At 40.9% G+C, this 11,825-nt stretch overlaps 1 protein-coding gene across 1 annotated transcript; it reads right to left on the minus strand.

Annotated features, from left to right (window-relative positions):
* Positions 1 to 567: 567 nt before the first annotated feature.
* FCER1A (Fc fragment of IgE, high affinity I, receptor for; alpha polypeptide) lies at positions 568 to 6,356 on the minus strand. The gene is made up of 5 exons (XM_014547534.1): positions 6,272 to 6,356; positions 5,827 to 5,847; positions 4,494 to 4,751; positions 2,655 to 2,912; positions 568 to 927 (listed from the first exon to the last, which is right to left on the minus strand). The coding sequence occupies exons 1-5, from the start codon at positions 6,324 to 6,326 to the stop codon at positions 752 to 754; spliced, it is 768 nt and encodes a 255-aa protein (XP_014403020.1). The 5' UTR covers positions 6,327 to 6,356; the 3' UTR covers positions 568 to 751.
* Positions 6,357 to 11,825: the final 5,469 nt, after the last annotated feature.

Raw genomic sequence — 11,825 nt, forward strand, 5'->3', positions numbered from 1 at the left:
AAAAAAAAAATCAATAAAATATATTTTAAAAAATAAAAAAATAAAGATATGTTTGGGGGATTCTAGAGGGAGGAAACAATCACAAGGGAATCTTAGACTGAGCTTCAACCCCTAAGTTCTATGGCTCAAGACTGCCCCAGATTCTGCCAAGACCTAGAAGCTCATGGATAGTAAATTGAAGAGAGAACATAAAAATGATCAACCTCACTAGCATTCCACCATGTCTTCTCATTCCTAGCTTATACTTACTATGGTCAAGAGACAACTTGTCTAATCTAAAACTTCATGGTTTTTGCTTCCAGAAGAAGAAGGAGGATACTTGGAAGCAACATATCATTTCACATTTCTTTTATTAAAATTGTGATGCATTAAACGTATATCTTTAATACCCTCTTATAGCACCTGAACTAAGCATCTACTATTCTGTAGTCCATGTCCCTCCTTTGGAAGTTTAGTAGTTTTTCTAAGGGATCAGGGCTGCCCCCATTTTACTTTTTGATACTTTTCTTTCACAGCTATATAAATAAATGTATAAACAGGTGTATAAATGAATCTATACATTCTTTTACTTATTTAACAGATGTTTATTGAGCACTTATTATTACATGCCACTTAACCAGTGTCAGTTGGTTTAGTGAGCAGTTCAGTTGAACACAGATTTTCTATGGACATTGTGAGTTGGGTTGACAATAGAAACAATGGCAGATGCCAGAAGGAAATTGCTGTTGTGAATGTTTCTTGAGCAGTGACGTCACTTCTTCGGGGGGTTTGGCTGTGGGTCCATACATTTGTTGCCTTTTCTGGTGCTCCTGATCTTCAAGAGGAATGTAAACTGCTGCTGGGTTGAGATAAACAGCCCCGTGTCCACAGCAAACAGGATCGCCACCAAAACTGGGATAAGGATTTGCTGCCAGTGAAATGTGGAATCTAGGTGCAACAAGAAACATAACATTATTGAATAATATTAAAAATTGAACAGCAAGTTTCAGAGCTTCATCTTCCCTAAGAGAAACGTCCAGCATGGTCTTCCCTATTCTAGCATGACATGGCACTTCTCAGGTGCAGGGAGAAAACACTTCTAAGTCTGGGTTCCTTAGACTGTGCTCCCTGGATCCCTAGGGAGTCCTGAATATCTCCCCAAGCCCTTGTCTGACAGTTTCTCTAGCCAACATGCGCAACGGGGAAGGTAATAGGAAAAATAACCCCTTTCTTGAAACTGAAAAGACCAACATCCACATATTATTTGGGATAGAAGGGAGACAGAGTGAGGTCAGGGGGTCATCAGTATCTTATTTATCAATCAATCAGTCAATCGATCATCATTCTTGCATGCCTTTTGGGTAAAATGAAGATATTGAACAAAATCATCTTTAAGTTTCCTTCCAGTTTCACTATTTTGTGACTCTGTTACTCTTTTTACAAAGTACCGCTTTTGGCTTTTGGTGATTATTCTAGAATTATAGAGACCCAGAATAGTAAAGCCAGATATTAGTTAGAGCTCACCTAGATCAGTGGCTCTGAACACTGTCTATTCATTACCATTACCTGAAAGAGTGTTTAAAAATACTGATGTGTGCACGCCTTATCAAATCAATTAAGTCGGAATTTCTAGGAATGAGATATGAACATCAATATTGTTTTTCAATTTCTCCAAGTGATTCTAATAAAGTCTGGACCCAACCCTTCATTTGATTGATAAAGATACTGAACAATTAAATGGTATTTAGGTCTCGAATTAGTTAACAGAGAGCTGCCACTAGAGCCTAATTCTAGCTTCTGGACTCATGCTTTTGTAGACATTAGTATGAGCCAAGTTTGCCATTTTCCTCCTTGTAAGGCAAATATTTCAAAGGCTCTCTCTTTTATATGAAGTTTGGGAAGAGCAATCCTTTTCATTGGCTGCCCACCTGCCCATTTTTTTCCTCATTAAGCCCTCTCTTTTTTCTCCCAATATACAGGCACACACACCGCCTACTGAATTATTCATTTTCTTACCCAGCCCTCCTAGGCAAAATAGACTAAGTTCTTCACAGCCTTTGTTCCTTCAACTTTGATACTTTCTTTCAATTCAATAAATATGTGTCCCACAAGGAGCAGCAGGTGACTTTGAGATCAAAACTTATTGCAATGGGTTATGCTTGGGTAGTGCTTAACAAATTACAAATCCATTTCACAAATATTACCACATTTAATCTTTATAGAAATGCCATAATATGAGCAGGTATTACTATCGCCATTAAACAAACCAAAAATAAACCTAAGCCAGAGATTGAGAACTATTCTGTAGTCCATGACTCTCCATTGGAAGTTTAGTCGATTTTCTAAGGGATCACGGCTGCCCCCATTTTACCAGCTGTTACTATTTCAAGTTGAGATGTCGTCTTTCCCTTCCTCTGCTATAGGCTCCTTCCTTTCTTGTACTAACTCACCTTTTAAAATAGTACTTTTATTGATTTCAGAGAGGAAGGGAGAGGGAGAGAAAGATAGAAACATCAATGACGAGAGAGAATCATTGATCGGCTGCCTCCTGCACGCCCCACACTAGGGATTGAGCCTGTAACCCAGGCATGTACCCACTGGGAATCGAACTGTGGCCTCCTGGTTCATAGGTAGAGTGCTCAACCACTGAGCCATGCCAGCCAGGCCTAACTCACCTTTTCTTATAGTAATCTTGAGGGATTCAGAGGTATAGTTCATCTGCCAAATTTTGCCTGTGCAGTAATAGTTGCCGCTATCTTCCAGGGTGGCATTGGTAATGGAGAGGTTGTGGTTCTCATACCAGTACTTCAGTGCTTGGCCATTCTTGTAGTAAATCACCTTGAAGACGTTTCTATCCTTCCAACCGCGACACCTGATGAGGAAGGACTCACCCTCCAGTACCACCTCAGAAGAGGACTGAAGGAGCAGCCAATCTGAAGAGCATTTATTATGTTACTTATTTAACAGCAAACAAATAGATTATACAGAAAGATTTGGGATAGATAGATAACAGGTAGATAAAATAAATGAGGTCCTGCATTGAGTCTGTCAGAAGCCATTGTTCATCATTAATATATTTCTTGGCTCATAAAGTCAATAGAAAGGAAACAAAATAATGCTTAGAGCTGGACTTCTATATTGATAAATCTTCTCTCCTCCTGAAAAGTAAGTCTGGAGCCATAAAATTTCTCTGACATTTCTGCTGAGCCCATCCAAGGAAGGTCTGAAACCCCAGAATTCCCTTGAGCTCCATTGTTGTTAGTTCTAGTCACTAAGTGGGAAGCAAACCTATTCTGCTTCGGGTATCTTAACCTAGGACAGTATCTATTTTGTCTTCTCTTATTTCATAGGGACTTTCAGTTTTATTGTTACTCATAGTTGATCCTAAAGCTTCCTCAAGACATGTATAACAACTTTTATTAATTATTTGTGTAATTATTTACTTAATATCCTTGTCCTTATTTGGCTTTATACTTCAAGAGGTTTGGGGCCATGTCTGTTCCTTACATTATATCCCCAGTGCCTAACACAGTACCTAGGAGTTGATAAGTACTCAACTAATATTTTTCAGTAATAAGTCCGTGAAAAAATTGGGTTCCATGACTACTGTCATTTTAAGAATTGAAAAGCAGTCATAGCCAGTGCGGTTAAGTGGTTTAGAGCACCAGTGGTAAGGATTAACAACAACAGAATTGAAAAGCCGTCACCAAAGAAAAATGTTAAATGGAAATATGGCTAGTTTGTGCAAACATATGTTATTTATGAGCAATCCTTGAGGACTTTAACAGAATCTATTCTAAGGGAATAAAGAAGCTATTCTATACTCCTTTTGTTTTTATTTGAGATTTTCATGTGGATGTTAAAACATCTTTCATTCAAGAGAAAAAATACAAAGTTTGTCTATACTTTAAAATATATTTATATTTAAAAATATAACAATAACCTAGACATTCAAATGAAATCATTAGCTTGTTCATTCAGCATTTACTAACTAACACACATATGCCTAAGTAGGCTTCACTAATTATCAATAGGAAAGTGATACAGATAAAAAGCAAACGTAAACTTTTTTCTTAAATAAAAATAGAGGACTTGAGGAATGCACACAGATATCTTTCAAAATGAAGAGTACAACCAAATATTCAGGTCATTGCACATGAATATTGCAGAGCAAATCTTTAAATCAAACCTTTGATCCTATTTCAGATATATAGCTCTTTGCAATATTCACATATGCAACATGTCAGTGATCACTGAATAATATGCATCTGAATCTATATAGAAAAGATAGTCAGAGGTGAGATAAAATGGACAAATAGCATTGGAAGATGGCCAGAATATTGAAAGCAGGCAGAAGGAGTAAAGATGCAAGAAGAGAGACTTATGGGTCTTGAGTGAGAGACCCTGAGTTCCACCCTGGTCCCCTAAGCCTTAGAATAACTGTTTGCTCCCCATCATCAGAGAGGCCATTCTTCACCTGGGAAAATCTGTATTTCCACAGACTTGGAACTTACCGCTGAAGACTTCTAGATACACCGGTTGGCTTGGGATAAGGTTTTTGCTCCTCTGACATCTGTATTCCCCGCTGTCCTGGAATGTGGCATTCACAATGTCCAAACTTGGAGTTGTGACTGCGAGCACGGTATTGTTGTGGGTCCACTTCGTGGAGTTAACGTCAAGGGAATTGTTCCCATTACATGTAAGAGTCACATTCTCTCCTCTAAATATTCTATTCCAGGGTGGGTTCAAGGACATCATAGACTTCCAGGCGGCTTTGAGAAGATCAAATTGTGAAAAGAGATATAGAGGGGGAAACATCATAGAAAATTAATTGTCTAGGCTTCAAAATAAAGATATACTAATAGTCAATCAATGCTCAGTCTACCCTCTACTGATGTTGATAAGACCCTATCCTGTTTGGTAGGATTTTAAAAAGGAGGAAACACTGGTGTGGTCCCAGGGAGCTCCCTACCTAGGGAGAAAAATAGGACAAAAATGCAGGATATTGAATGAATAAATAAATAAACAAACAAACCAAAAATTTAACATGTGGTATAAGATAACTCATTTAATTCTCTTGATTTCAATTTCAGAATTTGTAATTGAGGACTGCAATCTCTTTTCAGGCAGAGACCATGTCTGTCATGTTCAACCCTAGCTTGACTCAATGGCTGGCACATGGAGTGAATGAATGAGTGAGTAACGGATGCATAACTCTGTTGTGAGTGTTTATGCAGCAAACAATATATGCCAATTCTGAAAGGTAATACGAAAGACCAAGAGGATCAGTCTTAAAAGGCTTCCAAGAACAAAGAGATGTGATACAAATTTGAACTGAAGCTAAGGAAGTAACAGGGGGTGATGAAGAAAGGGTGATACAGTAGAAAGAGAGTCAGATTTGAATCCAAGGCACTTATATTAGAATCCAGTCCTTTCCTTGCTGTGTAACTTCCAGAAAATCACTAAACCTGAACTTCAGCATCCTTAATTCTAAAATAACAACATTAAGAACGATGATGTGAGAATTGAATGAGATTACATAATAGTGCCTGGAAGAGAAGCTGAGACATTTAAATGTTCAACAGAAGTGGTTGTTGACATAAAAAGAGGAGGTGGTGACTTGAAAGAATGAATTGGTATGTGAGATGCTTTTGAGTGAGAGAAAAGAAGAAAGACAAGGCAAGGTGGACATGGGAAGTGGGTTGAACAGGGAGTTGCAGATTCATAATCATTAGGAAAATTATAATCATCATTAGAAAACAAAGATGCTGGAATGAAGGAAAACAGTGTGGGGAGGCAACGCCCAGACACATTGAAACACCAAGTGAACAAGGACAGAGGACTCACCTGCTGGCATGCCATCTGGAGCTGCAAATGGTCAGAGAGGATAGATTAGTGTCCATCCCCAGCCTTCTGAGGCTCCTGAGGACTGGGGACCTGGGGGTAGGATGACATCTACATTCATGGAATTTTAAGGGCTAACCATCTTCCTAGGAATTTGATCCTGAGATAAGGAGATTCTCTTTCTCTTACTCTCCCCCACCCACCTTGTCCTCTGGAGATGCCAGAATGATTGGAAGTAACCAGGCTCTCAGTCTAGCTTTTTGCTTAGATGTTGCTCAGCCCTCTTTCCTCTGCTTTCCAGTTTGTCTCCAATACAGAACCCCTGGGAGATGTCCCAAGGTTTGGGCATGGCCTAGAAAAAGTCAGCGCTAAAACCAGCAATCCCACCCCAGCTGCTTCCTAGATCCATTTTGGCTGCTGCAAGAGGGGCGACTGAACCTGTACTTACAAAAGAGCAGCAACGCTACCCACAGCAGGGCAGGGCCTCCCATGGAAGTGGACATCTCTCCTAGGGCCTCCAAGTACAGACTGAGCTGAAGTCTAGGGCCCTAAGATAGACTTAAAACCGAAAAGGAGAAGGAAATGTTTTCTGTGTCCTATCTGGTTACCTGATCAGCTGTGCCTGGGTTTGCCTCCTTCCCTGGAGATAAAATTTGGAGCGGTGCCTAATTGGGCAATTTTATATGTACCTCCTTACTCCCCATCCCACCGCCATAGACATACCTGGAATCTAGTAAAAGACAGTCACAGGGCCAGACACACAGTCAGAGGATATTCTTAAACTGTCTATCAATGCAACTTAGAAAAGTGGGGTACAGGCGATGTTTCATTCATTCCCCACAATAATTCTATGAAGCAGGTGCCTTCATTACATTTTATAGGTAGGAAACCTGAAGCAAAGGGAGGTTAAGCAACTTATTTTAGGGTAGATACTAAATGGCTAATTTGGGATTCAGACATTTAAAAATCTAACCCTAGAGGAAAACCCTTAATCATGACACTATACCTTTTATGCATGTCCACGAGTATGGCCAGTGATTGCTGAAATTCTGTTGTGGCTCTCCAGAGCTACTTGTATAGTAGGCTGTTAGCTAGATGTTAACAAAAAGGAAGGGAGCACATGGAACCAGCCGGATTAACTAGGAAAGGACACTCCAGGCATCCGAGTAGGCAGGAAAGATGCTTCACAGCCACCCCGAGGAGTTCCGCCCACTGACGGGGGAAGGGAGAGATGGCACAGAAGATGTCTTTTCACTAAGCACAGGCACAAGCATAGTAGAAGCCAAAATGATGACCATAAAGGGGAGGAGAAAAACCCAGGGAAATCTGGGAAAAGATCAGATAGGATAAGGACACAAGCCAGGGAAAAGCCAGGAAAGAGACTGAATAGTCTGAAAGAAGGCCTGACTCTTTCAAAACTCAAGGAAATATAATGAAAGCGTATCAAAGGCCTTTCTCCCGGTGGCAGCTGCGTGGGCTGGAGTGCAGTGCCAACCACGGCCCAGGTGCCATTGAGTCTTGGTGATGGACGTGCAGATAGGCCATGAGGCAGAGGGAAGTTAGGTAACTTGCCCACGGTTAGCCTTGGGTGCTGGGGTGATACAGCTCTGGGCCCTGTTGACTATCTTGGGTCTGGTGAGCCCAAGTGTGGGCTTGCAGCCTTGGAAGCTGGACTTCTTCTGCAGTGAGATGGACCTGAACCCCCTGGTTGTGGATGAGACATTGGGTGTGGTGTACTGGAGGCAGTGGGCTCGATCGACCAGCTGGTGCTGGGGAAGTGCCTCCTCAAGTGGGGCAACCTTTCCAAGGGCTCCTACAAATCTTGCCACCGTCGCTTAAAATCCTCCTACGCATGTTATCTCTAGGGAGGTGACCTCTAAATTGCTCTGCCAGCTTGTTCAGCTGCCTGCCTCAGTTTCCCTATTCCACTTGTCCTGGCTTACCGGCCTGTCTCAATAGTATCTGTTGTGAACATTAAAATATTTAATATAGTGAAACGTTTAGAACAGAGCCTGGCAAATAGTTCATGCTTTGTATGTTAGTCATTACTGTGACTGTGATTATTTTATAAAGAGCTTTGGACTTGAAAATAGAAGAGAAAGAGACCACTTCCCCAACTTCCTGGTCAATCCACAGAGGAAAAACACCCAAAAGCTGGAAAAGCCACGAGTGGGTCCATACATCCCCCAAAGGATGCAACCAGGTCACGCAGAAGCAATTGTGTGAGTGGGGCAGGGCCTGCCTCCCACACAGGGCTCCCTGCATTAGGAGACTTTGTTCTGGGGGGTTCTCAGATCATTCCTGGGTGTGGCTGTGGACAGAGAAACCCCAGTCTTGCAGAGTCAAGCCAAATGTAGTGTAGGCCAGGTTTATTTTATGCTTTCTTACAGAATTACACAGTTAAGAAATGGAAACAGCCTCCTCTTAAAGGAATTCCTTTAGGTTGTTAGCTGATAAGAACAAGAGGTCTTAGCCCAGCCAAGAACATTTGCATTTTAATAGGTAAATTTTGAAGCCCTAATCCTTTAGGACCTGGTCGAACAGCACTGTGACCAGTGTGTTTCTGGGGGTGAGGGTGGGTAAGAGTGGGGGCTGGGAAGTGAGGACTGCCAGGGGGTTGTCTGAACCTCTCAGGGGCTTACTCCCTGTGTTATTGCCTGCAGAGGACCATGAGGAAATGTGAGTGTGAGTGTGTGTGTGTGTGTGTGTGTGTGTGTGTGTGCGTGTGTGTGTGATGGGGGTGGGGCAGCAATGAGTATTGCATGTTGCTTGTCTCAGTGATGGGTCTGCAGGATACATTTTCAGCATTTACTGACAGCCAAATGTCCTGTAATACCCAGGATGGCCTTGCATATTAAAAAATGTATGGTCAGATCTTCTAGAATTATTTGAGCCTTTGAGCCTTAAACCTGTTTGACCAACAAATGCAAAGTTTTTTATTTTTTGTATATACTAGATTTTATAGGAAAGAAACTATCACGCATACTGAGGGGAGATTTTGCTTTGTTTTTCCTGGAACGGCATCATTAAATTGTTCACTATTTCAGAAAATCTGATCACCAACAGCTACACCGTTCAGGTTTGTATCGCTGACACCTTACCCTCATATCAGGCTGTATTTATTATCACCATATTCATCATGAATATATTTGCTCATTATAAAGTTATTTTATTTCTTCTTTATATTAAAATTGGGAATTATATTGATTTAGAAAATAAAAATGTGTATAGGTAGGCGAGGTGGGTTCAGTTTCAGGCTCCTGAAACTTCCACAATTTTAGGGCCTTCCTTAAAAAATGCATAGAAAATTATGAACATAATATTCGATGTTAGAATGACTATGTAGAACAAAAAAATGAATCACAACAAATTACAAAATGCAAAAGCTGAAAAATAACATGAACATTACAAAATCCAGGAAAAATGACATGTGCTGCTTGACACTCTACTATAATACTTTCCTTTTCCTTCATATCTTTGCTACATCTTCTCATCAGCTATTCTAATAATATTTTTATAGAGAAACTAGAAATATAATTCATTCTTTCCTCTAGCATCACTGATCAGCATTTATTTTCTATTATTGATAGTTGAAGTGCATTAAAAATGCAATTCTTATGAGATATTCTCGCCATGTGTAGTACTACTAGAGGTTTGTGCCTTCCAAACACAAGAATTTTGATAAATTTTATATTATCTTATTCCAATCAAAAGAGACAAAAACATCATGATTATTCTGTATTGAATGTATTCCTGATAAGAGAGAACTTCCATTTTCACTAGACACAAAGGAATCCAATTCTCTGCTTACACATACCCTATGCTTATAAAAAAGAATGACAAAATTGCCTTCTGACTTCAGATATTTCAAACTTGGTTTTCCTTTACCACCTACAAATGTCCAGTGTCAAGTACTGGATGGAGCAGGGGTTCATACTGTGACATGGCCCTAGGCCCTTCACCTTGTGCCCAGAAGCCAGGAAAGTGGGCTCTTTGGGAGGATTTTTCTGGAAGCCATTTCTGCCCCAGAATGGCTCGCAGTGCCTTACCATACCTGGACGTGACTATGAACTACACATATCTGTTACACTAAACCAGAACTAAACATCCTCAGCTTAAGTTCACCTTAGCTGGGTCCCAAAAGCTTCCTGCAACTAACATCATGCTCCTGATAGGAACCAAAGTGTGACAGAGGGAAGCCAGAGGGCGAGAAGAACGTAGTCTTGTCCAAATGTGGTTAAATATGTTTCCTAAGTTTTACAGAAGCAGATGACCTCTTCCAGGAGTTTGGAGGTGTCCTGAAGCTTAACTTTCATTAGTTCCACCATAACTCCATCTCTGGTAGGCAAGTTCATAACCTATGGATTTCTTCTCAGGGTCACAAAGAAAATGTTCCAAATGTAGGTCATGAAAGGGAGCCTGGCTGGACTGAAAACCACTGGCCTACATTTTAAAGAAGGAGAAAGGGCCAGAAGAAAGGGAAACAGAGGCCTACACAGAGGAAGTTCCCAATGGACTTTTCCTTCAAAACGGACCAGACTAACATAGAGATTAAAAAAAAACAACAGAATAGCAAGTGTCTGATCAAAATTAAAATGTGTGTTCTAAACACTGGACTGAACATTGGAAATAGTGCAGTGTCAGAAAATTCAGGACCTTTTGGTAGCCATTCCTATAGGCCAGTGTTTAGCATAATCAGAGATTTGCACAATTTTTAATGAAAAAAATATGTACATTTTTATTGGTGATAATCTTAAAAAATTAAGGTAAATCTATTATGACTCATTCAGATGAGTCATTGCTACTTGATTTCAGTGCCTACATTAGCATTTTTTGTTTACAATTTACAACTGCATCCAGTGACTATCAAATGAAGTCTCGTTGCACCTAAGAACATGCGTTAAAACAGTGAAAAGTGGAGAGAAGACTGAACCAACATGAGGCCCACCACAAAAACCTCAGAGACAGATGTCGGAGAAGGAAGGGGTGTTTATCTGAGGCGTTTCTTGAGATAAACTTTAACCGTGCAAGTGTTCGGCCAGTTAAAGTAGTTGCCCCCAAAGAGACTACCTTGTGCAGGCAGGGCCCGGGGCAGGCATTGTCATCTGACCTTCTATTAGTGTAATTACGATTGCTGGAGGAATTATGCCACATACATAGTTACAGTTGCAATTCACATAGCAATCTATTCTCCTTTTAACATTACAGTGGGCACAAAGCTTATCAGCACACAGTACACTGTTACTTACAAAATTCCTGGTGCCGTGGGACAGGCTTAAAGGGAACTCCCAGAGCTGGCTTCCTCTGGTGGCAGCAACGCCGCCTTCTCTGGCTGGCTGGGCAGGTCAGGAACCAAGTTTCAGTTTTAGGGCGGCATTGCCTTCAGAGATATCTCCCTGTACACGCACAGCCAGGATCCATCTGAGGCCCCACCTTTGTCTGTCTTCTGCACGGAGTGGAGCTGAGTGGAGTGGGGAGGGGAGGGGGACTGCGCCCAAGCTGAAGGCGATCAGCGAAGATAAACTTCCAGCGATCAGAGCCACCAGTGCAGCGCAGGGATCAGAGTGATCAGCGACGACCAGGCGTCCAGCGATCAAGCCATGATCAACTCGAATGGTGTTCGGGGACCCTTTAAATAGCCTGTAGTACCCACGGCAGGCCAGGGGGAGTAGGGGGATTCTGAAAAACAAAATGCATAACAAGATTTCAAGTTTAACATTCATTCCAATGGGCATATTAGTAAACAAACTTGTAAACACTTGGTTTCACTCTGGGGAGGGGGAGGAGTATATGTTATTAGATATATGGTTATCAGGGTAAGTCACTGTGAGTCAGCAAAGTTCAAATCTTTATTAATGGAATGCACACACCTCAGGGCAGTGGGGAGTGTGTCCTGAATATCACACTTTAAGTTTCAGGAAAGTTAATTTAAATATTTTAAAACCTTTTTTAATATTTTTAAGCATTTTTTAAACATTTCTATATTTTACTACAACAACAGA

Source organism: Myotis brandtii, unplaced genomic scaffold (assembly GCF_000412655.1).
Source record: "Myotis brandtii unplaced genomic scaffold, ASM41265v1 scaffold1120, whole genome shotgun sequence".
NCBI classification, from domain to species: Eukaryota; Metazoa; Chordata; class Mammalia; order Chiroptera; family Vespertilionidae; genus Myotis; species Myotis brandtii.

Coding starts and splice junctions, on each gene's coding strand:
- FCER1A (XM_014547534.1), bottom strand. CDS start 6,326: ATGTCCACTTCCATGGGAGGCCCTGCCCTGCTGTGGGTAGCGTTGCTG. Junction 4,752..5,826: donor TCCAGATGGCATGCCAGCAG/GTGAGTCCTCTG, acceptor ATCTTCTCAAAG/CCGCCTGGAAGTCTATGATG. Junction 928..2,654: donor CAAGATTACTATAAGAAAAG/GTGAGTTAGGCC, acceptor TGTTGCACCTAG/ATTCCACATTTCACTGGCAG.